This window comes from Linepithema humile, chromosome 7 (genome assembly GCF_040581485.1).
Source record: "Linepithema humile isolate Giens D197 chromosome 7, Lhum_UNIL_v1.0, whole genome shotgun sequence".
Taxonomy (NCBI): domain Eukaryota; kingdom Metazoa; phylum Arthropoda; class Insecta; order Hymenoptera; family Formicidae; genus Linepithema; species Linepithema humile.
In genome coordinates this window covers 5,260,794-5,283,216 of record NC_090134.1, presented here as the reverse complement: position 1 = coordinate 5,283,216, position 22,423 = coordinate 5,260,794, and the positions used below count along the sequence as shown (strand labels likewise).

Sequence of the window (22,423 nt, the reverse complement as noted above, 5' to 3'; positions counted from 1 at the left end):
CGCATTCTTTAGAATTTACGACACGTTTCCTACACGCGCAAACGACACCCTCAAAAAAAAAATAAAAAAATAAAAAAATAAAAAAAAATATATATATATATATATATAAAAATAATCCGCCGACACTTTCGGCTCGGTGTTACGTTCAACATGGCGACATAAAAGTTTAATGGCGACTATAACAGACACGACAATCCGCTGCAAAGGGAGTAGCTGTAAATAAATGTTCGCTATTCTAACATTATCGTAGTTATCTTGTCGATTGGTCAGCTGGTTGGCCAATGGCTGCAAATGTAAATGTATTTTTCGTTTCCGAAAATATTAAGAGACACGTTACTCCGATAAAGAATTAACTGCCCAATGTAAAACAAAAATTCGTTTTGCATATGTGCTATTTGCGTTAAAATTAATTAAAATTATTGTTAGTAATAGAAAGAGAACTTTTTCGATGTACGAATATTTCAATATAACGTTCAAATATTTACATTATGATATTAAATCAATTTTATGTTAAAATTCAGTTCTGTGAACCGTCGAAAATTGCGTGACATTTTTCCAAATTTTGCAATGACGAATAAAAATAAAAATCGATACTTTTTGTAACATTTATAAAAGACCGATTAATTCGACCGAAGTGATATTATGCGATTAATTTTATAAATATCAATATTACACGCGATTCATTTTATAAATATCGATGTTATGCGAAAAAAATATAAGAAAGGAAAGTTTTTCGAACTTACCCATGACTTGTACTTCTAGTGTTCCGCGTGCGCTGTAACCTTGTGCATTGCGTGCTACGCAGGTGTAAGTCGCTTGATCACTCAATCGTTCGACGTTCTCGATGATGAGTGTGCCATTGGGGAAGACCTTTTGCTTTCTGTTGATCGGCAGGACTCTGGTGTCTCGTTCCCAGACAATGCTCTCGATCGGGTATCCAGCAACGGGACAGGTGACACGCAGAGTTTCTCCAGCAACGATGGCCTTCTTATCCATGTGGCGAATGAACGGCAAACCATAAACGTTGAGGCGGGCGGAATGCTCAGCGGATCCGACCTATCAGACAAAATCATACATCGCATATTTTATTTAGAGTTATCAAAACACTTGTGAAATCTATTGAAAAATATGCTAATGAAATATGCTAATATTTTAATTAATGTATCAATTTCTGAATTTAATTAATTTAATTTCAATTATTCTCTGTTGCATTTATATTTTTATTCAAAATATATTTATTAATCATTAATAAATTTATTAAACGTGTTGTAAATACAAAATTATATTGTTATTTATTTTGATTAAATAATTCTTATAGCAGAAAAACAAAAGAACCAACCTTTGATGCAGCAATGCACTTGTAAAGTCCACCGTCATTGGTATGAATGCTCGAAATATTTAGATGCGACACGACATCACCATTGACCGTGACGTATTGTCCCACTTGCAATCTCTCGGTGTTCGACAGCCGTTTTCCATCAAGTTCCCAGGTAATTTCGGGGGTAGGATTTCCACTGGCAACACACTTCAAAAACATGCTCGGTCCAGGCTGAAGAGTCTCTTCGGTAAAAGCTTGACGAATCTGCGGGGGCTCGACTGTCGATAATCAAAGAGACGGGAAAATAATTCCATTGACAGCCATAGCATTACCTTTCATACATTCGTTAAGCCAGTTTTTTTTTAATTGACAACTTGGTATTTAAAAAAAAATATATTTTGCTCCAATAAGAATAATCCAAGTCAAAATTCATAAAGATGTTGCGCAACGTTTATATGTTACAAATAAAACATTAATGATTTAAGTAATTAAAAATTTGGAAATATGTTATAAAAGTTTAACTCACATCTTCCACCAAGTTTTAATTCTGCCGTTGCCTGCGCGCTTTCCTGATCATTTCTAACGAAGCATTGGTACATTCCTTTATCCTCCTTCTTCACGCTCTCAATTCTCAGCACGCGGTCCTCCAATCCAAGGGGCTTTCCATCCTTAAGCCAGGAAATGGTCTTGATCGGATTGCCTTGGACGGCGCAGGTGAAGGTCGCGGGTCTTCCAAAATCGATAGTCTGCGTACTCGGTTCGATTTCCGCGTTCAATGGTGCCGTAACAGTCAAAACAGTCTCCACGCTTTCGCCGCCGACGGAATTGTTGACAATGCAGAGATATTTACCGGAATCTTCGACCCGTGCCTCACGGATTATTAGAGTGCCGCTAACTTGACGTACGCGCTCATTCAACTGGACCGGTTGACGTCTTGACGTCCCTTCGATAAACTTGTACCATCTGAAACAAAAAGATAAAAACTGCCGATTTTCGCGCTCACGCCGGAACGAGAATCGTTCCGTATCTTTTGTACTGTTATTATTTTTTCTTAGATCACAATTTATTTCGCAAAATGGAACAAAAATATTATTAAAAACAGTTGCAGAGTGTTGAAAATGCATAATTTTAAGAACAAAATAATGTGTTCTTTTTTTAGGTTTAGAACTGTAAAAATAAAAAAAATTTTCAAAAACAGTTAAAATAATATTAAAGTACAAGTTTCAAGCTTTAAAATGCTTTTTTAATTTTTTATCTGCGATAATTTTTCGCCGAGTTACAGCGATTTGAAAATTGCTAAATTTTAAGCGTCAGAACGTTTCGACGCGGCAGAACAGTGCGGCTGACTGAGTGCGCGCGAATGGTGCGCGCCATTAATACGGCATCGTGCGTATCAATGGCGCACACTCAGTCAGTTTCGGCTGTATTTTGCCGCGTCGAGACGTTCAGACGCTTAAAATTGACCAATTTTCAAACTGCTGTAACTCGGCGAAAAATAATCGCAGATAAAAAATAAAAAAAGCATATTAAAGCTTAAAACTTGTACTTCCACATTCTTCAGATTGTTCTTAAAAATTTTTTTATTTTTACAGTTTTAAGCAAAAAAGAACACATTGTTTTATTCTTACTTACTTTCAACACTTTGCAGCTCAATAAAATGGATGGATTTGAAAAAGACAATTGCATAATAAAAACAATATGCAAATTATGGATACAAAATGCAAGCTAATTAAAAGATTAATAAAAATTTATTACGCTTACAATTTAAGACAATCGACTGTTGTTTAATTAGAAAGTAACTAAATATTATTTAACAATAGATTAAAATTAATATTTAATAGCAATAAGATGCAAAATGTAATATTTAGAAAATAGCTCATCTTTTATTTATTTATCATAATAAATTCGATGCTCAAAATCGAGTAATTTTCAAATCGCTTAAACTCAATGAAAAATTATCGCAGACAAAAAATTAAAAAAGTATTTTAAAGCTTGAAATTTGTCGAATCAAAATAAATAAAAGATGCGGCAATAAATTTTGACAGTACGATAATACGATAACGTTATTTGTTCCATTTTACTATTGCCTTATTCTATATGCGGGGCTTTGGGCGTCTCTGGGCACGGCCTTTCATCTCTCTTCCACCGATTTATCGGTGTTACATCTCTCACGCGAGATAAATTTGTACAAGAACAAAATTATAATTCAAGAATAAAACAAGACGCTTCTACTGTAGCCTTACGATCGAGAAGCGATGCAAATGGGGCGCAACGGAAGAACAAAGATTGGCGGCGACGATGGACGATTAAAAGTAAAAAAAAATGCTAATAAAGGTCTTCTCGTGTTTTGCCGTAAAAAATCCCTAAGAAAGGAGGTGAGAGGCGACTGCAGCGTGAAAGCAAGTACGAACGACTCTACTTGATTCTTCGTGCGATTGTTTCGCAACGGCGCTCGTTGACTAAGGCAGGAAGGGGGAAAAGAAATGCCAAAAATTCAGAAAAAAATGACGTAACCAAGCGATCACAGTAGCGATTTGACGTGGCTGTTGGACGCAAGTGCTAGAGTGCAAGGACACTTTCATACTTGGCTAAGCAACAATATCTCATGTAACGATATTGCAATGAAAAATTATGAAAAAAAATTCTTTCTTCAGTATTGAAGATCAATCAATTTCAGAATTGCAAATAGGTGACCTAATCGAAGTTACGAGATATTGTCGGGTAAATATAATCACAAGTGGCGGATGGTGGAAGGCGGTCGGAACAGGGGAGCAAAAGTGGTAACTGGTGAACTGGCGGTACGTTTAATGGCGATAGTGCAACTGGACGACGTGAAAAAAATGTTAAGGCTCGATCCTCCTCAGCCACTCACACACGCGCAATGTATACATGAACAAACGATCCGCTTCTTTACCTTTCCTGCTGAACAAGTGAGAGAGAGAGAGGGCGGGGAATGAATTAACACGAGCGGATGAAACGGAGGCACGAGAAGGTGGCGAGGACTTACCAGCCAGATATTGTGGGACTTATTTGGAGGTGTGCAGGTGTAGGGCAACATTGACTGCCCCATTGATCGGGTGATGCCCTCTCGGACCACCCGGATCAGCACCGAGGATACCGGGGGAGCAGAGGGCCCGCATCCTTTTCGAGGTCGCGCTTCCGTCACTTATCTCGAGGGTTGCGCCGAAGGGGGGAAGGATCCAGTTGGCACTGAAAACCAACACGTCCAATTGGCCCCGAATCAGGGATACACATTTCGTCGATTAACGCTATCGCTTGACTCGTGTAACACCGCGCAGTTTATTCTCGGAACTGAAAGGCCGTCGAGATCGTCGAGTCATCGTACGAAAGTTGGGAACAAAATTTAACTCTTGTCAGCGGTAATTCCTTTCTTAAAATTCTCTTCTTTTTTTTTCCTCTTTCTCTAATCTATGCTCTCTCTCATTCTCTTTCTTTATCTTCCTCCTTCTCTATGTTCTATATACTCTTTCTCTCACGTTCTCCGCCGAATTTTAACGATACATTTCCTCTCTAATCCTGGTTTTTTTTACAATGCACTCTACCAAAAACATGTCCGTTCTTTCGTCTTGCCCCTGTCGAATCTTACGGTACCGCCACCCGACACGGGGTAGAGGGTAAGGATGGAAAATATCAAAAATGAATACGGAGGATCTGTGCCCCGCGAAATGTAAGACTACGTCCAAATCAGGAAGAACAGAGATTTATACGGAGGTGTGTACCTAGTTATCGGGGCAGGAAAGCCTTGTGCCGCACACGCCAGCGCCAGAGACTCGCCCTCTACCCCGCGGTACTTATTAAGACCGTCTCCAGTCGCCTTCGGGGCAGTACGACCAGACGGCTCTGAAATAAATAGATTGCCCAAACTGAGAGCTTCGTTTCTCTCTTCGTAACGTTTCAATTCCGCTCTATTCTTTATTTCCATCCCGGAATCGGTCTGTGATGTTCGATTTCAGCGACTAAAAATTTGATTATACGTACCCCGTACGCCATCGCGTTCGTCCTGGCTTGACTCGGTGGAATTGCATGCAATTTACTCACCTGACTATGATGCCAATCACGCCAGATGGAGAATGGATTTAATTAGAGCTTCATAACAGCTTTACATCTGATATTTATTACACGACGCTTATCTGAATATAGCATTGATATAATGCTGTGTCTAAAATATTTTTCAGTGTTTATATTTACTTTATCTTACTTTCAGATATAAGCGTCAAGTGAAAAATATAGATGTAAATTATATATTAAACCGGTGTCTACTTAATTCCATTCACAACATTCCGTAATACAGAATTTCAATCATTTTGTTCATCTGTTTTAATTTTTTAATTTCTTTAATGAGAGTATAATTCTACGTGAATATTCAATCTTGGCGAGTTGCTATAATTTGATTTGACTCATCGACGATGACGATGACGATAAAAAATGGAAAAACGATGAGAAAAAAACGGATTCGGAGGAGGACCAGAGTCTACCTTGTAAGAGGTACAGGATATCCCTGAAGCGAATGACTCAACGCGACGTCCTGATTTTTAGCAGTCAGAACAACTTCCCATCCCTCAAACTTCCTTCCCGATGATCGCGGCGCAATTTTACTTGTACCCTCTGAAATAGGATCATGAAAAAAGCATAGGTTTTCCGCGATTTTTCGATTCGATATACCTTGTCAATGGGACAGGAAAACCCTGAGTCTCGCAGTCCAAAGCCGCCTTACTTGTTTTTGGTACATCTACTAGCTTGCCACCCTCATAACGTTCACCGGCAATGCGTGGCGCGACATTGCTAGTCGGTTCTGCAAGAAGGATCGGTGCGAAAACGAGCTAGCATAGCAGAAAATAGATTTTTGCTCTATTGCTGAAATTTTACTATGTTTTAATTTCAATAATATAAAAACTGCCTTGAGTATAAAACAAAAAAGCAACAATTATAGTTTTTGTCTCAATAGATTTGATTTTCTCGCAGAATTGTATTGTAGTTTAAGTTTCTGCGTGTATTTCGAAATTGTTTGTAACACAATTTTAATTTGCTTCGCGATTTGTCGATCGGCCTCTAAATGCCTGTACCTGAATGCAGGAGCTGGGAAACTCTGAACGGGACACGATAGACCGACCATTCGTTCGACTAGGATGTCCTTCCTCAATCCGTTCACATCTTTGTCTCGTACGTTTGGACGTACGCTGCCCCGCGGTTCTGCAATAGCGCAAATAATGGGAAAATGGGGAACGGAACGCCACCATCATCGTCGTCGTCATTAATGAGCTCAATTGTTGATGCACGGCACGCGGAACGCGGATGTTGTAAAATGTGAAGATAACGATTGATTACTATTTTTATTTATGTGAATCACGTCAAATGTCATATTTTCTTCTGTAAAAACTTTTTATTGAGTTTTATATCAAAACTTTTTTAACTATTGATAAATTTTGAAAATTTAATTTTGCAATGTAAATTTTGAATAAATTGTAACGATTTTATGCTAAATTGCTCGACCTTGCTCACCTGAACAAAGGCGACGGACTGGCCTGAGCCTCGCAGAGCAACGTTACTGCTTGACCCACGATTTTCGTCATTCCGTCAAATTTGGATCTAGGCGGCAATCGAGGCGGACTACCTCCAACCGGTTCTAAAAACGAAAAGGGCGAGGAGTTCACCAGCTACCGAGGTGTCAATCGATATCTTCACATATCTGTTTTAATCCGAAATACATGATCGGCAAGATGCATTTCAATAAAAGCGAATCTCAGTGTTTCTCGACGTTTAAAAATATTATTTAAATTAATAGTGTCCAAAGAAAATATCTGCTATTTTTTCTTAAATAGATAAATAATAGATTGAATAAAAGATTTTTTTTACATATGAACAAATGCTAAGACAATCCTTATTCACATCCCTTTAATTAATTTTTATTCAATTCTTATTCTAAAAAAATTCCTATCAAACAGCCAACATTTGCGTCGTCGGCATATGTCGGCATACCTGAAGAAAGGAAGTGGATTTGCTTGAGCCTGACATAGCATCGCCACAGCAGTTTGCGATGCGATTGAAAGGACAGTTATTTTAGCTGTCGGTGGCACTTTCGGTGCTGCGCCATTTACTGGCTCTAAATACACAAATATTAAGGCGATGAAACAAGCCGAGATATCCTATATTGATTGACATGTGTCATCTGAGCTGATCCTCTAAGAGAAGGAAGCTATTTAATATCAAAGAGATATCTCGATTCGAGAATCTCGTAAAATTGATGAAATGAAGAAAGACCTCTGCTACAGACGTCAGCAATAATAATCGTAATATACCTATAAGCTGGGAGAGGATGTCCCTGCGCAGGACACAGCATTGTTACAGCTGCTCCAACGACACTCGCAAGAACATCATATTTAGACGTGGAAGCAACTCTAGGCTTGGCACCATTTACCGGCTCTACAGAACGATAACGTTACGAAAACTATATTGTATCGACTAAAGAACAAGCACTTGAAAAATATTTAGTAACAAGCTAATTAAATACATCGATAAACTGACCTAAATGCGGGAGCAGGGAATGCTTGTGCATCGCACAATAAACTGATTTCGGCATCATTCGCCACTTCGAAGGAATTGGATTTCGCAGTTTTCGGAAATTTTGGAGCGACATGACCTGCTGGCTCTAACGCGTATAAATGAAATTTGTGTTATTTCTCTTAAAATAATACATTTGCACCAGGATGGAACGCGCCACCGCCTTATTACATTTTTTATTAAAAAGTTGAGAACAAAAGCTGCTTATAATATAAAATTGGAACAATCTAATTAGGTAAATATGTCGATGGACTGACCTAAATGCCGGAGCAGGAAATGCCTGTGCGTCACACAATAAACTGATTTCGGTATCAGTCGCCACTTCGAAGGAATTGATCTTTGCCATTTTCGGGAATTTCGGAGACACACGACCTGCTGGCTCTAACGTGCAAACAGAGTTTGTTATTTATTTTAACACATCTACGTTAGATGGAACGCGCCACCGTCTTATATTTTTCATTAAACGTCTGATAAAATAAAAGTAGAAATACGAACTGCGCGCCAAATATATTTAGCAAAATCTATTTTAATAATCTGTTAACCTATTAATCTACTAGGTGTTGGAATTAATTCGTAGCGTTTTTTTGCAAAATTTCGTGGTTTATTATGCAAGTATCATTACAGTGGCGTCATTCAAAGTATTGTCCATCGTTATCCACTACTTTTTGCCATCTTTCTGGCAAAGCACGGATACCACGTCGGAAAAATTCTTCGTCTTTAGATTCGATGAATGAATCGATCCAATTTTTAGTCATTTCGTAGTTGTCAAAGTGCTGCTCTGATAAGCCATGCGCCATGGATCGGAACAAATGAAAATCAGATGGAGCAATATCCGGGGAATATGGCGGGTGAGGCAAAACTTCCCATTTTAGCGTTTCCAAATAAGTTTTCACGACTTTCGAAACATGAGGTCTCGCATTGTCATGGAGCAAAATTACTTTGTCATGTCGATCTTTATATTGCGGCCGCTTTTCCTGTAATGCTCGATTTAAACGCATCAATTGTCGTCTGTAGAGGTCCCCAGTGATGGTTTCACCCGGTTGGAGCAACTCATAATAGATAACGCCCAGCTGATCCCACCATATGCACAACATGATTTTCTTCCCATGAATATTCTGCTTGGGAGATGATATCGATGCATGACCGGGAAAGCCCCACGATTTTCTGCGTTTGGGATTGTCGTAGAGTACCCACTTTTCGTCGCCAGTGACTATTCGATGCAAAAATCCTTTCCTTACCTGCCGTTGAAGCAGCAGCTCACAGGTGACTAAACGCCGTTCGACGTCCCTTGGCTTTAACTCATGTGGGACCCACGTTCCTTGTTTTTGTACCATTCCTATGGCTTTAAGGCGTTTACTGACCGTCGAAAAGTCGACTCCAAGCGATGAGGATAACTCCAGAAGTGTTTGGCCCGGGTCTTCATCGAGCAACGTCACTAAATCTTCATCTTCGAACTTTTTCGGCTGACCGGGACGTTCCTTGTCTTCCAAGTCAAAATTTCCATTTTTGAACCGCGCAAACCACTTTCTGCAAGTTTGCTCAGCCAGGGCATGTTCACCGTAAACATCCACTAAAATGCGATGACTTTCCGCGGCACTTTTCTTCATATTGAAATAATGAAGTAACACTCCCCGCAAAAACGATTTTTCAGGTACGAACTTCGACATGTTTGACACTGCACGACAAATGCTATGGACACAATAACGAAACGTCATATACTGGTAAAGATGCGCTATACCAGTAGCTTCCTAGGGAATATTTACTTTTGTATGTGTGACTATAAATAGTTGGCTAATGCCATCTTTTGTAAAACGCTACGAATTAATTCCAACACCTAGTATTTTTATAATATGTTGATGGACTGACCTAAATGCAGGAGCAGGGAATGCCTGTGCATCGCATAATAAACTTATTACGGCATCACTTGCCACCTCGAAGGAATCGATTTTTGCTGATTTCGGGAATTTCGGAGACACACGACCTGCTGGCTCTAACGCGCAAACGAAGTTTATTATTCCTCTTAAAATAACACATTTGCATCAGGAACACGCCACCGCCGTATTACATTTTGTATTAAATATTTTAGTAAGAATAAATTAAGAATAAAAGCTACGTAAAATGTATATGTTTATGTGAACTGACCTAAATGCGGGAGCTGGAAATGCCTGTGCATCGCACAACAAACTTATTATGGCACCGTTCGCAACCTCGAAGGAATCAGATTTTGCCGATTTCGGAAATTTTGGAGATACACGACCTGCTGGCTCTAACGTTTGCGAACAAAGTTTGTTAATTATCTTACGGTAATTCGGACATCAGGATAGCACGCGCCACCGCCGTATTATATTTTATCGACTAATTTATTAATAGTGGAAAATTTGAAAAATTTACAAACACAATAAATGAGATATGAAAGCAATATGTCAATTATTGACCACTGTAGAAACATGAAATATGCGTAGTGTAAGACTTTCAGTTAGCAATACTTTCTATCGAATAAACTTTAAATTACACAATTTATGCTCAACTCATTAACATGTTACCTGTGAGCCGGAGGTGGCGATGCCTGAGCGGCACAAGTTAGCGCGAGCGATGATTTCGCGTTTCTTATGTAAGTGCTGCTTTTCGCGTCGCTCTGAAAGGCGGGCGCCTTCGATCCCACGGGCTCTAAAGTGAAACGAGAAGCACGCGTCTAAATTATCCGAGAATTCTTTATTTTCTCAATTACCTGAACGACGGTACGGGGAACCCCTGCGCAGGACAATGCAGGCTCGATGCGCTTTCTGCCGCGCGTATAAACGAGTTAACGCGATCGTCACTCGAGAATTTTGGTCCCTTCGCTCCCACTGGTTCTGGCAATACAAGAATCGTAAAATTCTTGCATTAAAATACAAACTACTACACCGAAAAAATCGCGTTTCGAATTTACTCGAAAATCAAACTCTCGAAATAGAAACAAAACGAGTCTCAATAGTCTTTTAACTGCTCTATCATCTAGCATCGTAACTCAATTCTCATTTAATAACACACAAATTGGCGATCGATAAAGAGTGCAATCACACTCTAACTACCTGAACGCTGGTACCGGGTGACTCTGCGCTTGGCACTGCATTGCAAATCCAGTTGTCGATTTAGTTTGCAGCCATCGTTTCGCGTCACCCGTGACGGAAGGCGCCTTACTACCTACCGGCTCTTTACGCAAAAAATGTCACAGATGTGTATTCTCGAAATAAACATTATTGTTCATAAAATAAAATCGCGATCATCTGCTCGTATTTAATTTACCTGAACATTGGCACAGGGTAAGCTTGCCCTTGGCAGAGAATTACGATGTGCGTGCCGATGCGTCTTTTCATCATGTTGCCCTCCTCCCCCAAAATCGAGGGTGCTTTAGTTCCGACCGGTTCTATTAATGTACAATGTATTTTAATTGTCCGAGAAAAAGTCGCGTTAAAATAACGTTACCTAAAACTGGGCACAGGATAACCCTGAGCCGGGCACGTCAGCACAACACTGGATCTCATGATCATCTCTTTCCATCCGCGTTTCATTTCGCCGATCAGCGCCGGTGCTTTACTTCCGATCGGTTCTAACGATTCGGAAAACGAACGAAATTGAAAGCAGAGATTATCGTGCGGGATATAATTTATACGCTATTTAAATTTTAGTAAATTATTGTCGGAATACATCAAAAAAGAAAGAAAGAAAGAGGCTTATTTTCCGCATTGTAGAACGAACTATTATTGGCTGTTTGTAAGCAGCTTGTAAAATATTTTCTGTCGAAGCTTTTACACCCTAAGAAAATCGCATGTCCATTCTTGCGTAAAAAAAGATTACCTAAAGCTGGGCACAGGGTGTCCCTGAGCTGGGCAGAACAATATAACTGTAAAGCCCGCCATTCTCTCCTTCCATCCACCCTTCAAGTCGCCCGTCAATGCCGGCGCTTTGCTGCCGACCGGTTCTGGCGGAACAAAAGCCACCGCAAAATCAGAAAAAAAAAAAACGGCACGCAACACGTGTTCGTTAAATGGTGTAATTTTACCTAAAGGAGGGTACAGGATATCCCTGCGCTGGACACGACAATACGGCATCGGAGCCTGCTCTCTTCTTCAGCCATCCCCCTCTTAACTCGTTCGTGAGAGCCGGGGCTTTACTTCCGATCGGCTCTGACGATTACAAATGCGACACATGCGATCAACCAACTCGAATTTTGTAAAATTAATTGTACAAACCATTCAAACGCAATTAAATTTCTACCTGAATTTAATCAAAGATCAGTATGCGCTTATTATGAATAAATCAGAGTAAATTGAAAAAATCCGAGATTTTTAAAATAGAAAGAAATGAATAGGGTCATTTAAAGTCGATATAAATCTTGAAGGACCTAAATTAACGCTCAGTGAAAACGCTTTGAAATGAACATTGGTTTTCTTGAATCTAATTACGTTTTTTACGTTCTATGCCATTACCTAAAAGAAGGTACAGGATAGCCTTGCGCCGGGCACGACAATACGGCGTTGGTGCCCGCTTTTTTCTTCAGCCATCCCGCTCTTAACTCGCTCAGAGCCGGAGCTTTACTTCCGATCGGCTCTGATAATTATAAACGTGCATGCAATAAACCAACCCGGATTTCATAAAATTAATTGTATGGATTATTCAAATTCAAATAATCTTGATAAAAAATTAATTGAAAATCAATGCTTGCGTTTATAATCACAGATAATAATCGAATCACAAACCAAATACAAATAAAAATAATAAAATAAAAAGTAAATATATTATTATAAATCTTGCAAGATATAAATTAAAAATTAATTCAATTAATATTGTGAAGTTCTTAAAAATGAATTATCAAATTAATTTCTTTTTCTTTTCTTGTTTTTTTTTATTATTACCTAAAGGAGGGTACAGGATAGCCTTGCGCCGGACAAAACAATACGACATCGGACCTCGCTCCGGTCTCCATCAATACGCCTCTCACGATGCCAGTTATCGCTGGCGCTTTGGCTCCGACTGGCTCTAATCATTTATGCAACGACTACTCAGTGAACTGATATTTTTATTCAGCGCGAGTGCATTTGTCGTGTTTTTATAATGGAACCTTTCTGATGGAACAGGAGACCCCTTCATTGGCAAGAAACGAAGTGGAAAATCGGAGCAAAAAACGCCGGGTAGAAATAAAACGTGATACGAGGAAGCCATAAGTTGTGCTTGAATCGAATATTCACTCACGATCCTTCAGCTACGAGCGAACGCATTTTATTGCCTTTTTACAACGTGTATTGGAAATTTACCTAAAGGAGGGCACAGGGTATCCCTGCGCTGGACACGGTAATACCACGCTGGATGCTCTTGCCTTTTCCATCCATACGCCTTTTACATCACCCGTAAACGTTGGCGCTTTACTGCCCACAGGCTCTAATGTATAAAGGAACATGCGATAAACAATAGCGAAATCGTCATTCGTCATACGGGGACAGGGAACCCTTCTTCGACTAACGGAGTAATGCAAAGCCGACGAAATCAAGTATTAAAAACAATCGATAAATGAATTTATTATTAAGGAAACGAATATGTTTAAATGACGAGATTGAATTAAAATTACTGAAAATGAAAAAAAAAACAAGAAAGCCGTACATGGCACAAAAATTTACCTAAACGAAGGTACCGGATAGCCCTGCGCAGGACAAAATTGCACAACGCTGGAAGCAGCCCTGATCTCCATCCAACCGCCTTTCAAAATGCCTGTCAACGTTGGCGCTTTGCTTCCGACCGGCTCTGATAATTTATAGACAAACATGCTATGAGAAGCATCTATTGTTTACGGCTTCAGCGTTTTTGCCTGTACCTATACGTTGGAACTGGGAACCCCTGCGCGGGACAAAACAGGGTCAGATCATCCTCTCGAACGCGATGGTACCAAGCTAGCTTTGCATCGTTCGAGAACTTCGGCTTCTTCGTGGCGACTGGTTCTAATTACACGATGAAGAGAACAAGTTGAGACTCTTCGCGCATGCTGCTATCACATCGCTCTATCTACTTGGATTTTAATATTTGTGCATGTACCTATACGTTGGAACTGGGAACCCCTGCGCGGGACAAAACAGAGTCAGATCGTCCCCGCGAATACGATCGTACCAGGCTTTCTTAGCGTCGCTCGAGAATTTCGGCTTCTTCGTAGCGACTGGCTCTAATTACACGATGAAGAACAAAATAAAACTCTCCTAGCATGCTGCGAGAATCATCTGTCGTCATTCTATCTACAGTTTTAGAGATAATGTGCATGTACCTATACGCTGGAACTGGGAACCCCTGCGCGGGACACAATAAGGTCAAATCGTCCCCTCGAACGCGATCGTACCCAGCAAACTTTGCGTCGCTCGAAAACTTGGGTTTCTTCGTGGCGACTGGTTCTAATTACATGATTGAGATTGAAACTCTCGTTGCATGCTGAGAGAATTATCTGTTGCTGTATCTACAGCTTTAGGATACTTGTATGCATGTACCTATACGTGGGAACTGGGAACCCCTGCGCGGGACACAACAGGGTCAGATTGTCTCCTCGAACGCGATCGTACCAAGCCAGCTTTGATTCGCTCGAAAACTTCGGTTTCTTCGTGGCGACTGGTTCTAATTATACGAGGGAAAATGAAGTATTCGTTGCACGACTATATCAATTTTCAACACGTTTCAAAAGCAAGGAAACTCAAGCAAACATATTAGAAATCATTATCCAAACTCTATTACTACTAATAATATTACGAAGATGTTGAATTGCAACAGCAGATATCATGGCTTGAAATGATAATTTAATTATCTGGTACCTGGTAACAGGAACGGGATGCCCCTGCGCGTTACACAGCATGCTCGCTTCCGACTCGCGTTTACGAATAATAGAGAACGTTTTAACATCGCCAATAAATGCGGGCGGTTTGCTCCCCATCGGCTCTAAATGAGATAATAAAGAACATCACGCGAAAGATCTGTACGTTTCATGAAACTGAATACCCTCGGACAGGATTCCCCTCGCTTTATATTTCCTCGCGATTACTTTATAAAAGATGTAAAAAAAGAAATAAACCGAGTTTCCTCCGTTAGAAGTGATAATCAAATGCAACATTCAAGCAATATAAAAATACAAAAGGCATTTAAGAGATATTTTAATTTCTTAAATGCATTTTAAATGTCTTTTAAAGAACTTTTTAATTTACGTGCTGGAACAATTTCTGTTGATTGCTACTTTAAACTGGCTGATATTATTCGAATCCTTATTAAATGTCGTACCTAGTCACGGGAGGAGGATGGCCTTGTGCATTGCATGGAAGACTGACTTCTGCGTTCGCTTTCCGTGCCAATAGAGATATCTTTGCCTCACCGGCAAAGGCAGGCGCCTTGCTTCCGACAGGCTCTAAAGAATATCGACTTGCCATTACTCCGAAACCAATTTTCGCTCGCGCACTTGAAGCGAGGACAGGGCTTCCCCTTACCAATAACGAATTCTACTATGCACTACAATTCTGTCAAATTTATGTTTTAATAGAGAAAGCCACAAATTTTAAATTGATATGCATTAGTACGCATTATATTTTTCCCTTTTCTTACAAGACAAAGTTTTTTCACATTTTTTCCGCCAAGAATGAAAATAATACTACGCTTCTGATAACATTCCCTTGCACCTTTATCAATTAAAAATGCTAAATCTCGTACCTAGATATCGGAGGAGGATGACCCTGAGCGTTACAAGGTAGACTAACATCCATGTTCGCTTTTCGCACCAAGAGAGACAATTTTGCATCGCCTGCAAAGGCGGGCGCTTTGCTTCCAACGGGCTCTAAAGAATATTAATTGATTTAGGAAGCCACTCTTTTTACGTACATATTGCGGGAACAGGGTTTCCCTTTGAAAATGAAGCTCGACCTCAGTCAACCGATATAATTCGCTCTTTCGTACCTTATCTACATCAATGCAGAACATTTTTTTCTGGAAAATCAGCCTTCGTGATAAAACTAAGTCTATTACCTAGTAGTGGGCACAGGACTTCCCTGGGCAGCACAGAAAATACTAATAGGCTGTCCTTCGTTTCGTCGAATTGTACGACTTACATCGTCCGACGTTAATCGAGGCGATCTGGCGCCTATCGGTTCTGAAATCGGACGGAATCCACGCGTAAGAATCTTTCTGCATGGCAGATTACCTGGCGGTTGGAACGGGAAATCCCTGAGCATTGCAGGCAAGCACCACGCCTGTACCCATACGTCTAGCGTAAGCACTAAGAGTATTGTCGCTTGAGAAAATCGGTGATTTAAATCCGACTGGTTCTACGAAAAACAATGCGATCGAAACGATTAATCGCGCATGGCAGCCTCTGAGATTACCAATGAGAATCATTAATTAAATAATTAATTACTAAGCCAGAAATTCAACGTTGACCTCATATAAAAATTCCAGCCGTATTAATATGCTAACAAAGAGCACCCATGAATGCGCGCACAAGATATATTCACGTCTCACCTCGAAATTGGAACAGGGTAACCTTGCACCGGGCACATCAGATTCGCTGCATCGTGCGACTTAGCTTCCATAAATTCAACTTTCCGTACACTCGGCAATTTAGGCTTCGCGCTTGACGTGGGCTCTAAGTGCGCGAAAAACGAGAACAAGCGTTGTTAAGCACGGAAACTGGTACTGACCGTGTAATGGGGACAGGGAACCCTTGAGCGGGGCAAGTCATCGACACCGCGGTGGAACTCGGTGTTGGCCTCACTACTTTTATGTCGGCGTTCGTAAACTTTGGTTTCGCGCTGGACACCGGCTCTATACATTGAGGAAATGTTAGAATGTCACGTATTAGTATCGCGTGACACGCGCGACGAACGCTGAGACTGGGTATCCCGAAAAAGAATTAAGGCTAGTTAAAATACCGTGAAATTATTTCTAATACAATATTTTCTAAAATATCGTATTTATATCTTAAAAATATAAATATAATAGTATTTTATATTTCAAATATATTCAAATAAATTTATATTAGCCGCCCAACCTTGAATAAGAGTAGAAAACGATAGTTATTAAATTCTTTTTTTGCCAAAAGAAACCCAGAGAATAAGCCACGACGTAGGAACTATGTGTGAGTGGGATCTGAATATAATTTGAATAATAAGAACGCGATTAAGCCGGAAGGAAAAATCGATGGCGCCTTTTAATATCCACTTTCCCTCGCGTTTACTCAGTCACTCTTTGCATCGTAATCACGCATAAGACGACAAACGACAGACACAATCTCTATATATTTCATATACCTGTAGCTCGGCACAGGGAATGCTTGAGCTGGACACGGCAACGTCAAAGGTTGCTCATGTTGCACCGTGTATGTCGTATAGGTACGAGAATTTTCTGTCATTGGAAATTTCGGTTTCGTACTGGTAACCGGTTCTACAAAAGAGGAACCAAATAAACCTTATGAAAATTCAATAATTGTCACGAATGATTATCGAAAAGTTAAAGTTATTCAAGAATTCTATTTATTCTTTAAAGAGAATCTCATAATTATGATATCTAATCTTTCTAAAAAAATTAAAGTTGACAGAAATTACGCTGATAACTGATAATTTCGAAATAGTATTTATCGTAAGGCAACAGTATTATTTTCTTTGTGTCAAAAAAACTGTTAAAAGCCTTAAAAAACTCCATACCGGGACAAGGTAATTCTATACTATAGCAATCAGACGCACGATATCGACTATTTACTGCTCGGCAACCGTCGTGAAACACTGGGATGGATAATCACCTGCTATGACGTGTCCTCGATGACTTTACTCACCAACGCGATCAAAGACGACTCCGAAACAGATGGCGATGATAGGCAGACGAATATGAAGTTAAGAAGCAATTTACCTGAATGCTGGCACGGGAAACCCTTGAACGGGGCACAATAGAGTCGCAACGGAGCCCAATATTGCATTCGGATTCGTCGATTTCACGTCCAGCGCCGTTAATTTCGGTTTCGAGCTCGACAACGGTTCTATGTCACACCAGAAATACACACGGGCAAATTCCGAATCATTCGACCGTGAGAAATCGATCATCCTCCCGCGCTTTATTACTCGCGAACTTACTTGAAAAATGGGACGGGATACGCCTGGGCGGGACATTGCAATGTCAGACCTTGAGCTTCCGCGATCTCGAACGTGCGGCTCTTGTCAATTGTCGAGAATTTAGGCTTTGCAAGACCGACCGGTTCTATAAATTAAACTTACAATTAAGAGCGACGTCGAGATTCGTTGAACTCTGCTAATCGATATCAAATTATTAAAATATACTTAGAAATAAATCCAAAATTGGTTGAGTTTTTTTCCGGAATATAAATTGTATAACGAAACTATTAAATAAATACAAACAAAATTATTGAATACTATGCCATTAGAAGTAAAGAACTTGTAAAAGCTTTTATCGCAGACAAGATAAAAACAGAAGTTAACAGTAGATCGCTTTTCCTGCATGAAAAATCGATACTGGGACAGAGTAGCATCCTCAGGAAGAAGCTCTCGAATGTTACCCCTCGCATTTTCTTTCCTCCACAACAATAACAGGAGATCGACCAATACATCGACCTACCTATACGTGGCGACTGGAAATGCCTGAGCCGGGCATAGCAACGTAAAGCCCGTGTCTTTTGTAACGCGCAAGCCAACGTCGTTTACAGACGGAAACTGAGGTTTGGTGCTCGACGCGGGTTCTAAAAACAGAATGCTAACATTTCGATATATACAAAGCCAGCAACACCGGGTTACTCTAAATATGCTGGAATAGGGTTTGCCCATTCGTCATCATCAATGAATATTCCGTGTTGATATTGAGCCAAAAATCTCGCCACATTAACTTACTATAGGAGTAATAATACTAATATCGCGGAATTTTGCAATTATAAAGCCAAATCAAGTCAATAAAAGTCGGAGAAAAATTACACGTTGAAATTACATGAAGGAAGTCACGAGAGATGATAAATTGTACAATGTAATCTAGTGATAAAAAGTGAATTTCTCTAATTTCTTAATGTTTTCTAATAATTAATAAACTACGCACGCCTACCTATAAAAAGGCACTGGAAATCCTTGAGCAGGACAAAGAAGGGTAACGTTTCTCTGTGAAGAAACGCTAAATCGCTGAAGATCGCTCGAGCCGGATAATTGCGGACGCGTGCTCGACGCTGGCTCTAATGAAAAAAATTATCTTTTGAGGGAGAAGAGAGAAGTCTTTACCTGTACGATGGAACGGGGAACCCTTGAGCAGGACACAGTAACGTCATCGCACCACCAAGATATACTTTGAATGTCTGCGAGTCCGCCAGCGACGGAAATTTCGGACGAGCGCTTGATACTGGTTCTATGAAAGTTCGAAGATGCCAAAGAAACATCGATGCGCACGACATTTATTCCGTTTCTTATATTATTAATTATATACTTAGAATCAAAACAAAATTTATATCAACCCCCATCGAACAATAAATAATAAATATTTTAAATGTGTAACTCTAACCAACATTTTTTTTAAATTAATGACGCTTTTGTAAATTACTGTTCATGTAGATAAATAATGCTTTAAATGTTTCACATATAACAACTGGAAATTCACGTATATGTTGATTTTTATGAAAATCGAAAGGTTAACAGAAAAGAAAGAGTAGCACGCGTATCCGTCCGCAATTTCCTTCCTCGTCTTTTCTCCGCTATTCCGCATTGCGGTCGTGCACCAACCGTATGGTTACTTTATATATAGCATTCACTTTCTTATGACATGGGCGCTTTTATATACCTGAAGGCTGGAACGGGAAAAGCCTGTGCCGGACACATGAGAGTCAGAGGCCGATCGCAGTGAACTGTGTACGTACGCGAATTCTCTGTCATCGGAAATTTCGGTTTTGTGCTGGCAACTGGCTCTATAAGAAACCGAAAAAAGCACGAGCGTACAACACGAATTTACAACTGCCCAATTGCAATTATAAAACATCAATTTAACTAATGATATAATTTTTTTTAATTGTCATAAAAGCGATTGCTGAGACAGGGCACACAATGTTCTAATTATTTTAAAATAAATTATTAAAATTATAAAATTGTAAAAATATTTTTTAAGCAAGATAATTACAATTTTATTTTATAATTAAAGACAAGCTTATTAACTGTAAAAATAAAATAAAAAATAATTACGCTTTCAAAGAAAATTAAATTTAATTAAACATGTTGTTGCTCGTGCTTTTTTTCTGCCTCTCATTAGAATTTTCGTCTTTTATCCCTATAATCTAAATTAACATTTATGTGCTCTATATATTGCGATATATAACCTTGTCCCACCTATGCGAAGGAACAGGAAACCCTTGAGCAGGGCAGAGTAAAATCAAAGTATCAGCTTGGCTCGAGACAAATCCGCGTGAATTATCCATTGTTGGAAACTTTGGGCGTACGCTCCCTACGGGTTCTACAAAAAGGCCGAACGTGAAAGGAAACGTGTCAGAAACGATGGTGACATCACAATAATCCACTTATATATGCCAGGGGACAGGGACCTTCTGAATGGTTGAAGTGCTCAAAAGGAGATAACCACAGCATGAAATCTATTATTTACCTAGATGCTATATATTTTTGTGTCGTATAATATTTTACGCTGGATGTTGCCACACGAAATATCTAGATTTCTAAAATCTTTTAGCGTTTCGTTATAAAAGTGCAATTAATATTCTGAAAATTCGTAAAAGCGTTGCGGAAGATTGTGATCTTATATAATCTTACTAAAATCGATACTTCAATGATACGATTTGCCCTACCTATAAGACGGAAGCGGGAATCCTTGCGCGGGACAGAAAAGTGGCAAGCTCCCATTGCTCTTCGTCACAAGTCCAATCAAGTTGACGATACTCGAAAGTTTTGGACGTGCGCTCGCTACGGGCTCTGTCGGTCGCAGCCCAGAGAAGAAGACAATTATAAGAGAAAACGACGTTGAAAAGCCCACGAAGCGTCACCGCGAGTTTCGACTTACTTGTGAAACGGGACAGGGAACCCTTGAGCGGGGCACAACAAAGTCACGGATCCACCTTTGATCATGCGAAATCCTCTGATGTCGTCTATCGTCGGAAATTTCGGTTTCGCGCTGCCGACTGGTTCTAAACATTATTGAACTCTGCATGTATTATCGCTAGCAATACTGTTTACCTACAAGACGGGGAACCCCTGAAGCTCGTACTGAATTTATATCTTTCGTCAAAAATAATGCGATCTTGTCTTTCGGCGCCGCATAAACTTTCCGCGCAGAACTACGAATGCAGGCGGTTCTCGCTTTAAGTTTAATCCTAAAAAATGCAACATAGAAAAACTTTCTTTATAATAATTTTGTAATTTAAAATATTATAAAATTATAATTATTTTTATACATAAAAACATATACGAAAGATAAAAAATACACAGAAAAAATAGAGTAATAAATAATATAAAATTATTAATGCAGTTATATCGCTCTTGATCGATTAATATCAAATTGAGGTCATATTGCTAATTAGGGAGCGATGTAACGTAAAACGAGAACCGGCGCGATGTCAGGCATACCATCACTAATTACCAGCAGCTTCACCGTACGGAATATCTAATCGCAATCTCTTAATGGCAAACTAACATGAGAGTACGCTGTAAGTCTCGAGTGATACCAAGGTACTCGACGATATAATACCTATATGACGGGACCGGGAAGCCCTGAGCGGGGCACAGAAGCGGCAAAGTTCCATTTGTGGACGTGATGAGACCGTTAGTGATGCTGATACTGGGGAACTTGGGACGAACGCTTCCCACGGGTTCTGCGATGAGTAATGGGAAGAAGAGAAAAAGAAAACAAAAAGTAGCAACTTTCGCGCGGCGCGACTTACTTGTACAGAGGGACAGGGAATCCCTGAGCAGGGCACATCAACGTGACCGAGCCGTCCTTGATCGTACGAAAACTCCTGGAGTCATCAATCGTCGGGAACTTGGGCCTCGCGCTGCCGACCGGCTCTGATCATATCGTTTATAATTGCGGGGTTTGCACGCCTATGGCGAACGGTCGTCCCGAGGGACTCGCGTTCGCTCGCGACTACGACGCTGTGGTCTCTACCTGTACAGGGGAACGGGAAACCCCTGTCCCGGGCACATCAAGGCCTGAGAGCCTCCGACAAGCATCCGGGAGCCGCGCACATCGTCCGTCGACGGGATCTTTGGGCGCACGCTGCCTACCGGCTCTAAAAAGTACGTCGTTTTTGTCTTTGCGTCCCTCGAACTTGCTTGTAGTTTTCATACAAATTAACTTTGCGAAAAAATAAATAACGAATCATTCACGGTGTTGTGATTGCAAACGCGAATTTGAGTATCGAGAGAGAAGGTCGATGACTTCTTTTCAAATAGATCGGTGAGAAGGAACGGGGAACCCCTGTACTAGACACACGATACCTTGCAGCATAATTTGCAGAGATACACGATAGTAATGCTTATACCGCAACTATAAATTTTA

At 40.1% G+C, this 22,423-nt stretch overlaps 1 protein-coding gene across 16 annotated transcripts in view; it reads right to left on the bottom strand.

Moving 5' to 3' along the window:
* The window catches only part of Dscam1 (Down syndrome cell adhesion molecule 1), a 71,111-nt gene that overhangs the window by 26,522 nt on the left and 22,166 nt on the right, over positions 1-22,423 (bottom strand). For 6 of the 16 annotated variants that reach the window (XM_067358960.1, XM_067358952.1, XM_067358954.1 and 3 more), the window contains exons 8-11: positions 18,013-18,136; positions 1,845-2,281; positions 1,340-1,596; positions 744-1,056 (exon numbers count right to left, since the gene is read on the bottom strand). In XM_067358960.1, coding sequence (XP_067215061.1) covers positions 744-1,056; positions 1,340-1,596; positions 1,845-2,281; positions 18,013-18,136 — 1,131 coding nt within the window. Of the gene's footprint in view, positions 1-743; positions 1,057-1,339; positions 1,597-1,844; positions 2,282-6,001; positions 6,132-10,968; positions 11,090-13,191; positions 13,316-18,012; positions 18,137-18,985; positions 19,110-22,423 lie in introns of all 16 variants that reach the window. The other 10 variants (XM_067358951.1, XM_067358964.1, XM_067358953.1 and 7 more) reach the window with 5 other exon arrangements.